Genomic DNA, 19,431 nt, shown 5'->3' with positions numbered 1-19,431 from the left:
AACCCACCTTGTCCATGCCTTTGTGTATTTGCCGTGATTTGGAGAGGATGTCGTATTTTTTCTTAGCCTCGTTGGTGAAGTCGTCACAGATGCGTCGAAGCTCCACACACTTGGGCCGTATGGAGTCCACAGAATAGTGGTTGCTCTGAATCAGCTGGTCCCCGTGTAGGGCATGGAGCTGGGCCTTCTCTAACGACTCCTGACACGCACACAACAGTCAGAGAGCCATTCATCTCACATGACCACATCCATGTTAGACTCACATTCAATTCAATCAAAGGCTGATGAACATGTGCTAAGACAGACATAGTGGATACACTGTGCTTTGTACTGTAAGGTTTAGATGTTACATCTCATATAACGTTTGTTATGGGACTGGGCTGACCTGAGCCTTCTCCTCTAAGGTCTTGAGGTCCTTCAGTAACATCTCTACCCGGGTGACACAGTCCCCAATGTCTGACAGGGCTGTTAGAGTCACCATCAGACTGTCCAATGACACTTTCACCTGGGGAGTGGACACAGAGAGAGCAGGAGGTTAAGGACGTATGTACAGTATTTCCAAACACATAGGCTTGAGAGGAAGCATTATATACTGTAAGCGTGAAGTTGCAAACATAAAAAAGCATGTGTAATTAAAACTGAGAAAAGTGAAGGGTAAGCAACTATTTTTGGACAAAGTGTTACATTGTAATGGCTACTTGTAATTGCTCTCTCTGGGGGAACACAAATAGCCAGGCTGTGTTCTGTCCAGCTTTCTTTGTTAACGTGATTAAGCTAAACCTGCTGACCACAGCAGTCAGCAGACAGGGACTCTGTCACAGTAACATACGTACCTCTCGGAAGTCATGCTCAAAATGGCGTAACTGTAGGCACTGCTCCAGTTTGAGGTGATGTTTAGACCAGAACTGTTCAAAAGCGTTCTCTGTCTCATCTAGCTGGGCCAACAACCTGAAATACAACATGGACATATGACATCATATGCAGCATCTTTATCCACCTCTGGAATATACTTTTAGTGAGAAATTCTATCATTTAAATCATTTGTGAACTGAACACATACAAATGATTTTATTAGGAGCTTCCATCTCCAGTAACCAACCTTTCCACTGTGGTGTGGTTCTCCATCTCGTCTGGGTTTAGTTTGTGGTTCTCAGACTTGGCAGCCTGCTCTTTGATACAGCCCAATAGAGTGGTTCCCTGTTTCATCGCTAATTTCTGTTCATCCTGTCAAAATGAAAGAATTAATTAAATACCATTATAAACCGGGTGGTTCAAGCCCTGAATGCTGATTGGCTGAACGCCGTGGTATATCAGACCGTATACCATGGGTATGACAAAACATTTATTTTTACTGGTAACCAGTTTATAATAGCAATAAGGCACCTCAGGGGTTTGTGGTATATGGCCAATCTACCACGGCTAAGGGCTGTATCCAGGCACTCCGCGTTGTGTCCTGCATAAGAACAGCCCTTAGCTGTGGTATATTGGCCATATACCTCACCTCCTCTGGCCTTATTGCTTAAATATATGCTCCAGATCAGCAGTCTGGTTTGGACATAGAATACTCTGATTGTTATCTAGGTCATTGGTGCTTGTGGTTAAACTACTTTGCCACAGGCTATGATAGAACCCATTGCTAGCCATGAGTACAAGTGAACTATTGTAGGAAGCCAGGTTCAGTGGTATTATGTTGATGCTGAAGCAGAGCCCTACCCTGAGTTTGTCGTGCTTCTCAGTGTGAGTAGTTAGTAGGTCTTTGGTGCACTGCACATCATTGGGCAGCTCCGTCTCTGCCAGGTCTGTACCAAACTTCTGCAGCATTTGGGCCGTGGTCTTCACAGTCACAGCAAAGTTCTCAATGGCCTGACAGCAAAAACACACACTTTGTATTGTTTCCAGTGAATCCAGAAAATAACTGCTGTATGGTCAAAGGCCAATGTCATGGTAACTCACTGTCCGGCGGTGGATCCACTGGCTGTGACAGTACTCCAGGTTCCCACCAAGATCACATGTTAGCTGGCCCTTATCCACGTAGCCATGTAAGTCAGACAGGGAGTTGAGCATCACAATCTGTAGTGAAACAAATTCACATACATTGCTGTGTGTTATAGACGTTAGGGCATCTTCTGCATTATCAGTCTGGGTTTTCTCATCTATTTTCAGGGTTAGACAATAATTATCATGGCATAATGTTAATACAGGCTTCTGTGGTGTTTGATTTATTCCAGTTCTCTATTTCCAGTTCATCACCAGATGTCTTGACTTGAATTATACAACACTTGAGTAATGATGGCGCGCACACACACACACACACACAAGGTGGGTGAGGAGTCTGAGGAGGTTTTGCAACTTTTATCTTCGAAAATGTGTACAGTTACAGTATACTGTAGGTGTCTGGGCATAATGCAGGAGAATTGGCCTTCACCAAAAAGATTATGAAGTAAGGGAAATATATGTATACTACCAGTCAAAAGTTGACACACCTACTCATTCAAGGGTTATTCTTTATTTTAACAATGTTTTACATTGTAGAATAATAGTGAAGACATCAAAACTATGAAATAACACATATGGAATCATGTAGTAACCAAATAAGTGTTAAACAAATCAAAATATATTTTATATTTGAGATTCTTCAAATTGCCACCCTTGGCCTTGATGTCTGCTAAATGACTAAAATGTAAATGTAAATGACAGCTTTGCACACTCTTGGCATTATCGCAACCAGCTTCATGAGGTAGTCAGTCACCTGGAATGCATTTCAATTAACAGGTGTGCCTTCTTAAAAGTTAATTTGTGGAATTTCTTTCCTTCTTAACACGTTTGAGCCAATCAGTTGTGTTGTGACAAGGTGGGGGGGGTATACAGAAGATAGCCCTATTTGGTAAAAGACCAAGTCCATATTATGGCAAGAACAGCTCAAATAAGCAAAGAGAAATGACAGTCCATCATTACTTTAAGACATGAAGGTCAGTCAATACTGAACATTTCAAGAACTTTTCTTCATGTGCAGTCGCAAAAACCATCAAGCGCTATGATGAAACTAGCTCTCATGAGGACCGCCACAGGAATGGAAGACCCAGAGTTACATCTGCTGCAGAGGATAAGTTCATTAGAGTAGCCAGCCTCAGAAATTGCAGCCCAAATAAATGCTTCACAGAGTTCAAGTAACAGACATCTCAACATCAACTGTTCATAGGGGAATGTGTGAATCAGGCCTTCATGGTCGAATTGCTGCAAAGAAACCACTACTAAAAGGACACCAATAAGAAGAAGAGACCTGCTTGGGCCAAGAAACACGAGCAATGGACATTAGACAGGTGGAAATTTGTCCTTTGGTCTGGAGTCCAAATTTGAGATTTTTGGTTCAAACCGCCATGTCTTTGTTAGACGCAGTGTGGGTGAATGGATGATCTCTGCATGTGTAGTTCCCACCGTAAAGCTTGGAGGAGGAGGATGTGTTATGGTGTGGGGGTACTTTGCTGGTGACACTGTCTGTGATTTATTTAGAATTCAAGGCACACTTAACCAGCATGGCTACCACAGCATTCTGCAGTGATACGCCATCCCATCTGGTTTGGGCTTAGTGGGACTATCATTTGTTTTTCAACAGGATAATGACCCAACACACCTCCAGGCTGTGTAAGGGCTATTTTACCAAGAAGGAGAGTGATGGAGTGCTGCATCAGATGACCTGGCCTCCACAATCCCCTGACCTCAACCCAATTGAGATGGTTTGGGACAAGTCAGACGGCAGAGTGAAAGAAAAGCAGCCAACAAGTGCTCAGCATATGTGGGAACTCCTTCAAGACTGTTGGAAAAGCATTCCAGGTGAAGCTGGTTGAGAGAATGCCAAGCGTGTGCAAAGCTGCCATCAAGGCAAAGGGTGGCTATTTGAAGTTTGGATGTCTTCACTATTATTCGACAATGTAAAAAATTGTAAAATAAAGAAAAACCCTTGAATGAGTAGATGTCCAAACTTTTGACTGGTACTGTACATGTTGTCACATTCTACAGCTTTCCATAAACCAGCAAAACAGGCAGTGAGTACAGTCATTGTTCTAGCAGTTAGTTTACAGTTGAACATCACACTCCCATGCAACACGCCACATGACATCAGGTCAATCACTATCTCACACACAGAGGAAAGTTTTCTAAGACGATCTACGAGTTGGAAAGGGTGAGTGGTAGCGAAGCATTCTTACCGGTACCTTCATTTTAAAGTCATCCCGGTGCAGCTTAATGCCAATGTCAGCGATGGCCCTCTGGAAGAAGCGGGAGGGCCTTAGCACCAACACCAGCTGGAGGTTCCCTGGAAATGCCCCCTAGTGGGCACAGGTACAAAACACAGCTTCATACCATCTCATAGCTTTGTGTGGAGGGAGCTTTGCTCTGCGCTTACTTTCAATTGAACATCTCAAGAATTTGCAGTAGATTATACCAAAAAATGATTTGCTTTTTACAAGACTTCCTGATATAGGAGCATTGGTCGCAATTATATTTTACAATGTTACATGATGCTGAGATAAAATTGCTTGGGCCCATTCTGTCTGTGGTGTGGCCAACTCCTCTGTTTGTGCTTAAACTCCTCTCTGAGTTTGACTTCAATAGACTGGATAACCAGGCAAGAAATACCGGAGTGCCAAGTCTAGGTCCAAAAGACTTCTCAACAGCTTCTACCCCCAAGCCATAAGACTCCTGAACAGCTAATCATGGCTACCCGGACTATTTGCACTGCCCCCCCACCCCATACTTTTTACGCTGCTGCTACTCTGTTAAGTATTTATGCATAGTCACTTTAACTCTACCCACATGTACATATTACCTCAACTACCTCAACTAGCCGGTGCCCCCGCACATTGACTATGCAACGGTACCCCCCTGTATATATAGCCTCCCTACTGTCACTTTATTCTATTGTATATATAGCCTCCCTACTGTCACTTTATTTTTACTTCTGCTCTTTTTTTCTCAACACTTTTTTGTTGTTGTTTTATTCTTACTTTTTTGTTTAAAATAAATGCACTGTTGGTTAAGGGCTGTAAGTAAGCATTTCACTGTAATGTCTGCACCTGTTGTATTCGGCGCATGTGACCAATAAAATTTGATTTGATTTGATTTGAGATAAAAGCCCTGTTTGAAGTGAAAGATGGACATATTCATACCGCTATCCGCGTCAACGAAGCCTTCACTGAGCTCCATTTGTCCCGCCTGCGGTCGATGATTATAACGAAACCGATGCTGGCCGCGTCCAAACTAGACAAAGGAAAGATGGAAATAAACACATGCGGTAGGTGAAGCTATCCAAGCATGCAGTCACAAGACATATCCAAGAGGGCACTACAGTACACTGCTGTGCTCCGTCTCTGTACAGTTTAAACAGAGTTTACACAAAATCACTTCAGCACTCTTTGAACCAGGCCATTATAGTTAACAGTGTTAGAGGAGCTGTGTAGACTTGTGTAATGTTTGGGGTCTTTTACAGGGAAGAGGTTTTAAGTGAGGGTCATTAACATTCTCAATATGTTACCCTGACAAAAGGGTGAATGAAGTTGCTCATGTCAAACATCTTAATGTGTTATCTGGCCTAATATAATTCCTACTCAACTGAGCATTTTCCCTGACACCCAAAAGTACTCGTTACATTTTGAATGCTTAGCAGGACAGGAAAATGGTCCAATTCACGCACTTATCAAGAGAACATCCTTGGTCATCCCTACTGCTTATGATCTGGCAGACTCACTAAACATAAATGCTTCGATAGTAAATTATGTCTGCATAATGTAGTGTGACCCTTGCTATCCGTACATTAAAAAAACATGAAAGTTGTGCTGTCTGGTTTGCTTAATATAAGCAATTTGAAATGATTTATACTTTTACTTTTGATACTTAAATATATTTAAAACCAAATACTTTTAGAGACTTTTACTCAAGTAATATTTTACTGGGTGACTTTCACTTTTACTAGAGTCATTTTCTATTAAGGTATCTTTTACTCAAGAATGGCAATTGAGTACTTTTTCCACCACTGGGTTTTAATCTCACTGATCAACCTCTCAACCAAATATTACCCAATTATCCAAGTTGAAATGATGTGGTGTGCCCAGTGCATTACTACGTCTGTAAACCAATGTCTTTCTTCAAGCCACAGTCTTTAAAAGCATTGCATCACTGTGCTGCTAGAAGCATCACTCTTTGACCTGCCATGATCAAATATACAGTAGCATTCAGTGCTTAATCCTGCCAGAACAGGATCCGGCATCTCTCATTTCTGGTCTGTTTCGTTCCAGAACCCATTTGCCAGGATCCGGTACCTCTCGTGGCTTGAATTTATTTTCTCCACTGTTTGCAATGTAAAAATTATAATAAAAGCAATCTGAGTTAGTTCAAGTTGACTCCTCTGTAATTATTCTGCCCATTAAAAACCGTAATGTGAAAACATGCCTGATATTCTAAGAATGTATTTGTGTTGTGCCAGCCTGGGTTTATGGTTTGGCAACAGTGTAGCCTATATAGACCAACGCGTGGCCATTGCTGTGGTCTCTCTCTGCTCTGATAGACATGAGCCTGCAACTCTCATTTCTTCAGCGTTGCACTTCATCATTTATTTTCTTATTGAATCATGACTCCCGAGTGGCGCAGTGGTCTAAGGCACTGCATCGCATTGCTCTGTCGTAGCCGGCTGTGACCGGGAGACCCATGGGGCGGTGCACAATTGGCCCAGGGTAGGGGAGGGAATGGCTGGCAGGGATGTAGCTCAGTTGGTTGTGGGTTCGATTCCCACGGGGGGGCAGTATGAAAAAAAAAATATGTATGCACTCACTAACTGTAAGTCGCTCTGGATAAGAGCATCTGCTAAATGACGTAAATGTAAATGTAATAGCTGCGGGAAGGGCGCTGGAGGTGCTGCAGCACCCGTGATAAATTGAAATAGGCTACATTTGCCAAAGTTATAGAATTACTCCTGTCTGATCATAAATAAATGAAACAATTCAGAATACTACACCAGGAGTAGGCCTATACTTTAGCCACAGAGGATCAATAGCTTATGTTATTTTTTTTAAGTGCCTAACTGTGGATTGTGTGCTGCCCAATCACAAGGCATGCCTACAGTCAGGAATGCGAGGCAAATCTGTTAGTGAACAGCATGCAACCAAAACAGGCCTTTCCCAATATTTAAAATATGACTACAATCGCGGTAAAACCCAGGTTGTAAAGCAAATGGATCCTGCTGTGAAGAGAGGTCTAATCTGTCTGTAGGCTCCCGAGTGGCGCAGCGGTCTAAGGCACTGCATCTAAGTGCTTGAGGCGTCACTACAGACCCCGTGGTTTGATTCCAGGCTGTATCACAACCGGCCGTGATTGGGAGTCCCATAGGGCGGCGCACAATTGGCCCAGCGTCGTCCGGGTTTGGCCGGTGTAGGCCGTCATTGTAAATAAGAATTTGTTCTTAACTGACTTGCTTAGTTAAATAAAGGTTAAATAAAATAAAAAAATAAGGTTATCAACTTCCAAATAGCCCTATTGAGCAAACAGCATTGTTTTACCAAGTCAAACAAGAGAGATACATTTTTGGCACGAGCGCATCGGCCATCGCTGGTGAGTGAGCTCTGCACCATTGGGTCAGTCAGTGAAACTGGAAAGCATTTTTATGACTATAATTTCTTCCTCTAATTGTACAATATGTGTGTCTCCACACACCTAGGCCTAGGCTATTGATGGATTCAAGACAAGGTCGTTTTTACTGATCTCAGATTCTCAGTTTGTCAGTGTTAACGTAGCATGTCATTTCGATCATTTGGGAGGTATTAAAAAAGATTCTGCTAAAGTCTCCAGTCATCTAAAATGATGTAGGATTGCATGAAATACGTTTATAAAAAGGTAAAAAAATTCCCGGACCCTAGGCTACAAAAAAATAGCCCAATGTGTGCAACTTCAGCAAGCCCCTCTACTCTACTGCTCTATGCCAGTACACAAAAGCTATGATAATGCATGCACTACTTTATTATAACAGTGATTTTTTTGTATGCGTTCCGGTATCTCAGAGCCCCCCAGATCACCCCGCTCTCGGGCTCACTTTTTGTTCCGGCACCTCCCAATTTACAAATTAAGCACTGGTAGCATTACACTAAGCCTCTGTTCTCCACTGTGGGAAAATAAAGTGCACCAAAAGTGCTGTATTGATCTGAACTGCATAACCATGGGAGAATATGCATGGTTGGAAAGAAAGCTTTAAATGCATTGCTCCTACTATACCTGGGGATACTGGTCAGATATGTTACAACATTCTGGAAGTCCTCCACTACGAGGTCGCCGAAGCCTGAGTACTCAGGGAAGGTGATGATTGGGGCGCCATCTTTCCCTCTTCCTCCTGCACATAGAGAAGTAAAACAATAGGTTGTTATAAATGTGTACATTTTGTTACATTCATTCATTCATTTATTTATACCAGACATCTACAGGCAAATAAACATTTAATTGGATGCAATCCTACATTCGGCTGTTACAGATATTATTGGTGATGACGTCAATAGAAAAGTTATATTTCTACTAACGAACCACAAGGTGGTGGCATTGGGTTAAATAATGTCAGCATTGTTAGCTTGCCAATGTTTGATATGTGATAATCTTTTGACAATTAAGTCATTATTTAATTATTTGAAACATGCAACTTAACAAGTTTGATAGTGAAAATGTTGAAAATGTTTCTTATTAAATCCTGAAACAAATGAAGCAATCAGAAGCAGCCATATTACAATCCATGATCCTATATCTCTACAATGAGAGATTGATCAGTACAAGTGTATCACTATGACAAAGCATAGTGGAGCAGCAAGGTGTTCCTTCTCACTCGTCATCATGCCCCCAGTGCTTGCATTCATGAGTGGAGATCGGGGAATAGGGGTGGTCCTTATTATTTAGGGTGAATTCTTCTCAACGTCAAAACAGTTCAGTTTAGGATGACAGAGGGGAACTGCTGTACATTGTATCTTTGTGCTCTGCCTTCATTTGTCCGAGGCAGTCTGATTTTCTACTTAAGGCCCTTGTGTCTGGGCACCAGCATTATTTTGATACATTACTCTCATTCTTGAGGAGCATGTCAAGAAGCATTGCCTTTGATATTAGTGGTGAGGTAACGGTAGCTCTTTACTTTCAACACGCATTGACTAACTTCTCCGCCTCTCCCTTCTCTCGCTCGGTAATTTTTTTTTTACCAATCACACAGACAAGCATAACACCCTCCTCCCAATCTCCAACGTTGTCACTGTCTTTGTGCTAAAAGCAGCATGTTGTTAATTTCCTGTGCCATCTCGCCTGCCATCCATTCCACAGGGTGACACCTCACCTATCAGTCCTCCCAGCCAGACACATCCAATTACCTGCTGATGGCAGAAGAATCCATACCTGCCAGCACATGAGATCCTTACATATGTCAGGGCTTCTGTTGTCTACTTCTCTCACTGACATCAACACTACATCAGATAATAATCAGAGTTAGAAAATACAGCGCTGCCTGGAAAACTCCACTCAGCACCACCTCTTCAGGTATAAGGTAAGTAGGGCAGGAGTACTGCCTGAAAGTAATATTGGAGGAAAACTTTGTTTGTGACCCTGTCAGATATCAGCATCACCATTTTGCGAAAAATAATGGAGACCACTGACAGACCCATTAAGAATGAAAACCGGCTTACGGTGTAGGTCATAAAACAGTGTTTTTTCCACAGTTAAATTACATTAGTCTGAAAGCTAGCTTTTCTGAGCCAGGGTTTTTAGACTGAGGCATCAGCTTGGCAGGAGCGCAGCAGGCCAACCCCTGGTGGTTTGACATGGGTGGGAAGGAATGGAAACAATCCCTGTGGAGCCAGAGGCTTTGGTGTGGACGTCCCGCCCAATAACTACCCACAACTCCCTCTGTTATTGTCCCAGCTTAGGCTCTACACCTCTGTCACTTCTATGTCTCCAGTAACTCAAATATGGATATGGCAGGAGATTAAGACTCATTTATTTGTGCTCCAAGAAGGTTATGATGGAAATAACGCAGAGATGGAAAATGTTTGAGAGAGTCTTCTGGGTGATCTGTGAGCATACAGATATGATATAGGGGACTCAATGTTCTCACATACGTGTTAATAAGACTATACAGTACTGTATGCATGCATGCATGTACACTGTACGTATGTACGTACACATTCACTACTTCCAGATCCCAAAAGTGGCCATTTCAGGCACTCTGAACAAAGCTTGTGAATATAGTCAGAGAGAAGAAGACATCCTGGCAGGAAATGGTTCATGGTGTAATGTGATAATGCCGTTATTGTCATGGAGCAGATCAGACCTCTGTCACAGGAGGCCGCTCATAATAATGGCCGGAACGGAGCAAATGGAATGGCATCAAACACATAGAAACCATGTGTTTGATGTATTCCACTATTTCCGTTCCAGTCATTACCACAAGCCCGTTCTCCCCAATTAGGGTGCCACCAACCTCCTGTGACCTCTGGGACAGGAAGTAATTAAGAGGAACTCCTATCGATCAGTAGTCTTAAAAGGTTCAAGTCTGGTCATAACTCAATCATGATTTAAGGTCAACACTGGAAATGACCTTTTAACTGATAACGTTACAATGAAATACAGTGATGACTCTGCCTGTCTGTGTGTGAGGGAAGCAGGATTAAGGAGAGGAGACAGAGCCCCTAGCTACATACCTGAGAGCAGGGCAAACTGCCGGTGCAGCTGCTCTATGATGTTGACGGCCAGCAGGGGCCTGATCTCTTGCTGCATGATCTCATCTGGGGAGGGAAACAAGAGAACGCCTCCAGTCAGAGATCACAATATCATAGAGAGAGCAGTATTATTAAAACACTAGCGTACAATGTGTCCCAACTAATCAAGCCCCGAGGCCATACCCTGGCCCAGTCATCATCGGTGGACAATCCATCTACATCAGTGGTGGCTGGAACGGAGCGAATGGAATGGCATCAAACCATGTGTTTAATGCATTTGATACCATTCCATTCATTCCGCTCCAGCCATTACCACGAGCCCTTCCTCCCCAATTAAGGTGCCCCCAACCTCCTGTGATCTACATGTCTGACTAGTCAGCTCAGTATGATCTGTGGAAAATGAGGGCAAGGCCAAGGCTCGGATCTGGACCTTTCCACAGTGTCTGTTCTCTCTCAAACAGTGGTCTCCATGTGTGACGCTGCCCCTCGCAGTCAAGACCTTTAGCTGTGAATGCAGATGAGCTTTGTGTGCCTTTGTTAGATTTCCATTACAAGCTGTGGTAGCGACAGTATCCCCCTTTCACACAGATCATCCTTTCATTGTGTTGTTCCTGTAAGACTTAGTAGTTATTCTGGATGCTTGGAGGGGAGGAGGGGAAGGAGGGTTGATGAAGCTCCATCAGTCTGCCTTAATGGTTTGGGGTCACCCTGGCCTGAAGCACACTGCAGCTAGCTTTTCACTGTGAACAAAACACCCTCTGTCTGGCCATGGTATAAAAGGAGTGTATTAACACACACACTGCACTTTATCCAGTCCTGGCCATCCAGAGTTTTCCCTATAGTCAGATCACGTGGTCAGGATAAACTCCAGGCCCTAGTCAGTCATATGTGCTGTATTTTTAGTCTGGTGGGTGTGTTGTCCACACGGTGTTGATTCTGTGGCAGGTTGTGCCAGCAACGTGTGGAGACACCATGAATTAATGCCATGGCAACACAGAGGGGCACCGTCCTCTGCGCTCCACACACCTCATCCCAGTGTTCACCTCACCTTGTGCAAGGGAGCCTTCAGCCTTCTCCATCTGCTCCAATGAGCAGAAACATACACATTCACTCTCAGCTACAAGAACACATCTACTGGATATGAGGACTTACAGTACATACTGTATTTTCCCCTAAACCAAGCTGTGTTGTATACTGTATGAATTTATTATCCATTAACAGTGGATATTAGAGATTGTTGATCACATAAGGGTCAAAGTGCAATGCAATATTGTAAGATATGGACCTATTTGACTGGCAACAATTGAACAACCCTAAACTTTTATGATTCCCATGAGAGAGTTGTACTGTATGCTTGCTGCAGATCAGGGCACCATTTTCTCTGCCTGGAAAGTACATAATTTATTGAATAAATGTTTAACGTTCGCTTACCTCAAACTACATGGAGGGCAACCAGGTTTCCTTTCAATCATTAGCTATGGTGAGTTATATGATCATGTACAAGATCCGAGAAGTCCCTAAATCAAGTAGCCTACTTCACTTTACCCTACATTCCCTGTAAATCTATTTATACAAAGGCTCAGTAAAGGCTCAAAAAGCATCATTGCTTAGCCTACTAATTAACAACATTGCAGCTGTTGTGAAATAATGAGTAGAGGACTGGATAAATTACACAAAGCAATTACAACAATGTTATATATTTGTAGCCTACATAACGTTTATCACGCAACAATCTAATTTCACACACAGTTGGCCGCCACCAGAAAGTCATAAAAGCCTGAGGCACACTCCCCCACAGAAAACTACAAAATAACAGAGGCATTTTGTCCCTCAGCATTAACTATGGACAGACAGGCAAGAGTCCCTTGAGCTCCTCAGAAGAAACACTGAAGAATATATCAGCCTCTTGGTATTCTGTTGTAATGGAAATAAAGTCTAGGACTAAGGCTAGCAACATGAGTGAGAACAAACGTGTCTCTGTTTGGCATGTAAACACCCTATAACTCCCGACAGAGAGGCAGCGAACGAGGGGAGTGGAAATACCTTACCTATGACAGGTCTGGTTCTCTTAATCATAGTGCCACTATAGTCGGGTGTGAAGAGAGAGAAAAGTCACACTAATCCAGGCGACGGGGCTAAATCACACAGCCAGCAGCGGAAGTTTCTCAAAACACGTTTTTCAACCATTTTCATCCCCTTTCACCTCTTCATACTTCCCGAGTAAGTAACGCCAGACACACACAGCTCGGAAAGTTTTTTCTAAGGAAGGAGTGCATCTGTTTCTTTGGACAATTTTTCCAGCCCTAGCTGCGTCTCACAGCTCCACTCTAATCTCTCACAAGGCTCTCTCAGTGCACAGCAGCCACACAAACAACCTATCAGGATTCAGGGAGGAGGGAGAAGAAACACACTGCTTACTGCCTCTTTAAGTTGGGGAGGGGGGGCAGCCCCGTAGGTAGGTAGGTAGGTAGGTAGGTAGGTAGGTAGGTAGGTAGGTAGGTAGGTAGAAAGAAAGAAAGTTAGTTATGTGTTGTGCTCTGGTGTTCTCCTCCCTTCAGCATCATCCCTCTTCATTAAAGTCACATGCTGACTGTGCACCCCTTTCTGATCTGACTCTCTGTCTCTCCTCTGTTCTCTCTCTGGATGACTGAACGTGACCCCCCTCCCTCCCTCCATCCCCCTTCTCAGAGCAGCTGCATGGTAAGACAAGGGTGTTTATGGTCCTAGAGGAAGTATGTTCCAAAACACCGGTGGCAGCTACGGAGGCATTGTATGTTAAATAAGTAGCTTTCCTTCCCATTGTACACTGGATTCCAAAATAGTGAGATTCACTGAAACATGTGCTGTCCAGTTTGCCACATGAAATGTGTTACAATCGTCACAAACGACAACATGAAAACCATGTTTTAAGGGACCTTAATTTAGTATACAATTTCATAAACACATTTCATTTAAAAAACCTCACTCCATGTGGTACTTTGAATCTATGTCAGGGTTTAGACTTAAAACTCTACCCTTGATTTTGTAAACAAACTTTCTTCACCCACCCAGGGACAGCGGGTAATTGTGCGCCTGCATGTAGCCTCAATAAGAGCGGGAGAAAGAGAAAGCAGCCAGTAGATCGGCTATTATGGGATAATTAGCTCTGGGTTTAATTACTTGGCAGGTCAGCAGCAGTCTACAGCAGGGAGATCAGCTGTGTCTGAACAGGTAGACAGGAAGTTAGCTAGACTCCCTCTCTGCCCTGTCGACCTGCCTGCCTGAGCCACCATGGACCTCACACACAGACAATAAGCCTAGTGTTACAGGGTTACGTAACAAAAGGCCATTATTGAGGACAAAATAAGGAGACAGACAATTGTTGGGAAGGAGTGCAAATCAATATGTTGATACATTTTGCATTGTTCTCTTTCCAAATGGAAGAAACACGTCACACATACACTCAAGTTTTTTGTATGAAAAGCGTAGCCTACAATATCCACCACATATAGCCTAAATGCCACACACTAATCACACTTATTCCACCCAAAAACTATCTTTTGGTATTTGTTTCGTTAGTCCATTGTTGACATAGTCCCAAAATGTTTTGCTTGACAGCACTCACATTTCCAAGATATGTAACTTTCAAAATACAGAAATCATCCCTGTATGATGCATTTTGCATCACATGATGCTGTGTTTTGCATCATATAATGCAAAATGCAATTTCTGTATTTTAAAAGTTACATATCTTGAATACTTGAGCGCTGACAAGCAAAACATTTTGGGACTATGTCAACAATGGACTAATGAAACAAATACCAAAAGATAGTTTTTGGGTGGAATATTTATTTAACTAAAGGGACATGAGAAGCTGTGACCAACACTCCATGCTGAGCGGAGCAGGAGCCCATAAAACAGAGTGAGGTAGTGTTTTTGGAAGAACTAGGCCAAGCATCTCTCCACCATCACCCTCCACCAGTGCTTGTGGGGGAGGAGAAGGCCTCGCGATCACACTGATATCCACACACAGGGAGAATATGAGACTGCTAATATTTCTCTCTCTAAGAAGATTCCCGAGTGGCGCAGTGGTCTAAGGCACTGCATCGCAGTGCTAGCGTTGCTAATTTTCTCACAAAGCAGTGTCACATACAGTACATCTATACAGTATACAATTCCATATGTACTCAGGACATCTCCATGGTCATGGATCTACAAACAGTACTGATGTAATCTCCTTCAATATTGTTGGAGAGGAAGTTTGAATATAGTAGATATTTTGGTTCGTAAATCGACATACAGTACCAGTCAAAAGTTTGGGTTTTTCTTTATTTTGTAGAATAATAGTGAAGACATCAAAAATATGAAATAACACATATGGAATTATGTAGTAACCAAAAAAAGTGTTAAACAAATCAAAATATATTTTATATTTGAGATTCTTCAAAGTAGCCACCCTTTGCCTTGATGACAGCTTTGCACACTCTTAGCTTCACCTGGAATGCTTTTCCAACAGTCTTGAAGGAGTTCCCAAATATGCTGAGCACTTGTTGGCTGCTTTTCCTTCACTCTGCGGTCCGACTCATCCCAAACCATCTCAATTGGGTTGAGGTCGGGGGATTGTGGAGGCCAGGTCATCTGATGCAGCACTCCATCACTCTCCTTCTTGGTAAAATAGCCCTTACACAGCCTGGAGGTGTGTTGGGTCATTGTCCTGTTGAAAAACAAATGATAGTCCCACTAAGCCCAAACCAGATGGGATGGCGTATCGCTGCAGAATGCTGTGGTAGCCATGCTGGTTAAGTGTGCCTTGAATTCTAAATAAATCACAGACAGTGTCACCAGCAAAGCACCCCCACACCATAACACCTCCTCCTCCATGCTTTACGGTGGTAACTACACATGCGGAGATCATCCGTTCATCCACACCGCGTCTCACAAAGACATGGCGGTTGGAACCAAAAATCTCCAATTTGGACTCCAGAGCAAACAACACATTTCCACCTGTCTAATGTCCATTGCTCGTGTTTCTTGGACCAAGCAGGTCTCTTCTTCTTATTGGTGTCCTTTAGTAGTGGTTTCTTTGCAGCAATTCGACCATGAAGGCCTGAATTCACACATTCCCCTCTGAACAGTTGATGTTGAGATGTGTCTGTTACTTGAACTCTGTGAAGCATTTATTTGGGCTGCAATTTCTGAGGCTGGCAACTCTAATGAACTTATCCTCTGCAGCAGAGGTAACTCTGGGTCTTCCATTCCTGTGGCGGTCCTCATGAGAGCCAGTTTCATCATAGCGCTTGATGGTTTTTGCGACTGCACTTGAAGAAACTTTCAAAGTTATTGAAATGTTCCGTATTGACTTAGATTCATGTCTTAAAGTAATGATGGACTGTCATTTCTCTTTGCTTATTTGAGCTGTTCTTGCCATAATATTGACTTGGTCTTATACAAAATAGGGCAATCTTCTGTATACCCCCCTACCTTGTCACAACACAACTGATTGGCTCAAACGCATTAAGAAGGAAATCAATTCCACAAAGGCACACCTGTTAATTGAAATGCATTCCAGGTGACTACCTCATGAAGCTGGTTGAGAGAATACCAATAGTGTGCAAAGCTGTCATCAAGGCAAAGGGTGGCTACTTTGAAGAATCTCAAATATAAAATATATTTTGATTTGTTTAACACTTTTTTGGTTACTACATGATTCCATATGTGTAATTTCATAGTTTTGATGTTTTCACTATTATTCTACAATATAGAAAATAGTAAAAATTAAAAATTAAACTTGAATGAGTAGGTTTGTCCAATCTTTTGACTGGTAGTGTACATCCAAAAGAGCACGTTTCCCATTGACACTCAGGAAAAGGGCAGCCTTACAAGAAAACAATAAAAGGATGTGTCAGACAGGTCCATTTATCTTCCAAAAACAAAACTCCCCTAGTGATGGATATCAAATGAAAGCTAAGCAAACTGTCTTTGGAAGTTGAACGAACCCCAGCTGTGTAATAATCTCGACTTCAGGTGGAGGGAATACCAACCAACCGATTGGGAAAAAAATTGGGCAACAAATTGGGATTTTGACCATGAATTCTGGCCAACATTCATGTGGAAACTTGTCCTAGGAACAGAACGAATGGACATCATTATGGTGCTAAGAGATGAAAGGATCTCTGAGGAAGAGACGTCAAAGCCATGTGATGGTCATTATGGTTTCAGTCATACACTCATGACATTAAGATGGATACCCCATTCTCCTATTTACAATCAAATACTTCTTGGAATTCCGCTTGGACAGATTCGGAAACTGCTTTCTGGCAATAGAATGTGTCACTTTGTTCCGACTAAAGAACATTATCTCAGATCCACCTTTGGATACAGACAGTCCAGGAAGAGCAAAAAGTGACACATATCCTTACTTGAACGTGCCCAAACAATTTAATTGCATTTAAATCTTTAGATACACATATTTTGAACCAGATGCCCTGAAGGACATTATATTATTATATTATAAGGACATAGGCTTGGCAGCTAACTGGATACCATAGGTGACTATTTGACAAATGCTGTACATTCAATTGCAAGGGATAATCACACATAAGAGAGAATGTCTAGGCATTGAGGGTTTGTGGGACCATCAACGGCTTCTGGGTAGGTTATTTTGTGATATCATTAAACTTTGGGGCATTGAGACATACTGCCAGCTAGTCTTTTCCCACATATTGAAAACAGTCAGACAGGACAGCTTTATCCAACCATAGACACGCTGATTCAGATGTTTTTTTATAAAAACCTGGAGCTGTTTTTTTCTGCTGTCATTGCCACTTCTCCAAAGAGGGAAACAATCAAAATTGTGCATGCTTGCATGCATGGTATAAGACATGTTCTACTCAAGTATTATTTTAAAGGTTGTTGTGATGTGGAGCTTTCTATCCTGGACAATGCAAGCCATTTGACATGCAAATAGGAAAGCAACCTGGCATACAGTAAGCATGTCTGAGAAGGTGAGAACTGCCATGCCTATTCAGAAATGCATCAGTCTAATATTAGAAGGAAAGGCATACCTCAGATAGCAGCAGCAGACTAATGAAATCTCACCAAAGCATTTACATATAGCAGGGCCTTAGCAGCATCCCATCAATCAACTACCTGACAGAGGGCAGGGGGGTGGAGTGAAGGAGAGGTGCTGAGAAGGAGGGTGAGAGGGAAGAGAGGGAGGACATACTTCTCCCCGTGGCTGACTCAGTCTTCTGACACACCCCCAGAAAGTGGTGGTAGGACTCCATCTCCCCGGCAGAGATACGCACCATGGAGGAGGCACCACGCGTGTGCCGCCCGCACGCCGAACACCGCGAGGGGATGGTCTGGTAACGCAGAGAGCCATCCATCATCCCACCACAGCGGAGCGTCAAAATATCTGCACTACTCATGTCTGAGAGTGAGTCAGAGTGTGTGTCTTTGTGTTCAGGAGATGGCTTTCCTGCACACCAGCCTGTGTAGTTCCTTCCTACGCAGTGCCTAGCGTAGTCAAGGTCAATCCAGACTCCAGCCCAGGGTGACAGTAGGGAGACAGGGACAGAGAGAGCTCAGAGCAGCTACCAGAGCTTCACTCTCCTCCCAGGCTCAGTCCTCCTGAATCACCCCTGGTCTGCTATTCAAGTCCCCTGGATGCTCTTCTCTTACAGTGCCTTCCATCTGATAGTCCTGTCTCTCAGCGCAGCACATCTCTAACAAACACACACACGGTCCCCGGCCAGCCTCTACCACTGCAATTATTTCTCTTCAGTCCCGGGAGCTGCTGCCTCTGACCACGTCTCTTCCCTCTCTATGCCGGGCACATGCAACAGAGGATAATCACAAACTCTTCTTACGTAACCTCTATATAAGCTCAGGTGACTTCACACTCAGGGGAGAATCTAACAGTGAAATGCACCATGTATTTCACTGTGAAGCACAACATGTCTGCTAAATGACTAAAATGTAAATGTATGCACAGAAGAAAAGGGAAACTATACTGTATAATACATTCCAATGTGAATTGATCAGGCATTTTGAACTCCACAGCTCTATTTGTGACCAAGTTCCCACAAGGTGTTTACAGGGTAATCACCGGCCTCTCTGTTAGGTCACATTGCTGAACGTCTTAAGCCTCTAAGCACCAGAGCTCCTTACTCAAGACGTCACAAGGAAACACCACTCCACTCAACCACCAGCCCCTACCTACTGCTATCTACTGAGCAGGCTTCTCCAGTAGCACGACTAGCTTACATCACATCTGTTTCACACCACTCAGAGGCAAAAGAGCCATAGAAACCAGACCTGTATGAGTGAAAGACACAGAAAATATCCATGAAGGTTTAAAGTAGGTAATCCAGTCACTTACACATAACTGAGCCCATGGCGAGGTCTTCCTGTCTGGACCGAACCAGACCGCTGAACACAACAGTCCTGCCCTGAGGGCTCCAGCTGTGGTTATGGAGAACGCGCAGAGCACCGCGGAGCAGATTCCTTACCGTGTGTGTGTCTGTGAGTGTGTGGGTGCATGTGTGTTCTGTCAGAGCTCTCGCCAGAGGTCTGAGTTGAAGCCTTGTGACCAGTGGAGCTCAGGAGACTGGCATGGTTTACACCAATATCCTCAACAATACCCTGAGGCACTGGGGGCTTCCCTTTCCTTCCCCACCCAGCCCGACATTCAGCCTCTGTGCTGTGGAGTGCTGTGTGGCCAATG

General features: G+C 43.3%; 1 protein-coding gene across 10 annotated transcripts in view; it reads right to left on the bottom strand.

The window, feature by feature from the left end:
• The window catches only part of LOC121540227 (guanine nucleotide exchange factor DBS), a 70,600-nt gene that overhangs the window by 44,892 nt on the left and 6,277 nt on the right, over positions 1–19,431 (bottom strand). For 8 of the 10 annotated variants that reach the window (XM_041848917.2, XM_041848921.2, XM_041848925.2 and 5 more), the window contains 10 exons: positions 10,707–10,790; positions 8,257–8,371; positions 5,166–5,256; positions 4,206–4,325; positions 1,954–2,070; positions 1,714–1,863; positions 1,100–1,224; positions 834–948; positions 386–505; positions 8–199 (listed from right to left, as the gene is read on the bottom strand). In XM_041848917.2, the coding sequence (XP_041704851.1) occupies positions 8–199; positions 386–505; positions 834–948; positions 1,100–1,224; positions 1,714–1,863; positions 1,954–2,070; positions 4,206–4,325; positions 5,166–5,256; positions 8,257–8,371; positions 10,707–10,790 (1,229 nt within the window). Of the gene's footprint in view, positions 1–7; positions 200–385; positions 506–833; positions 949–1,099; positions 1,225–1,713; positions 1,864–1,953; positions 2,071–4,205; positions 4,326–5,165; positions 5,257–8,256; positions 8,372–10,706; positions 10,791–19,086; positions 19,364–19,431 lie in introns of those variants that run through there. The other 2 variants (XM_041848920.2, XM_041848918.2) reach the window with 2 other exon arrangements.

Source organism: Coregonus clupeaformis, chromosome 26 (genome assembly GCF_020615455.1).
Source record: "Coregonus clupeaformis isolate EN_2021a chromosome 26, ASM2061545v1, whole genome shotgun sequence".
In the NCBI taxonomy this organism is placed as follows: Eukaryota; Metazoa; Chordata; class Actinopteri; order Salmoniformes; family Salmonidae; genus Coregonus; species Coregonus clupeaformis.
This window is presented reverse-complemented; position numbering and strand designations above follow the sequence as displayed.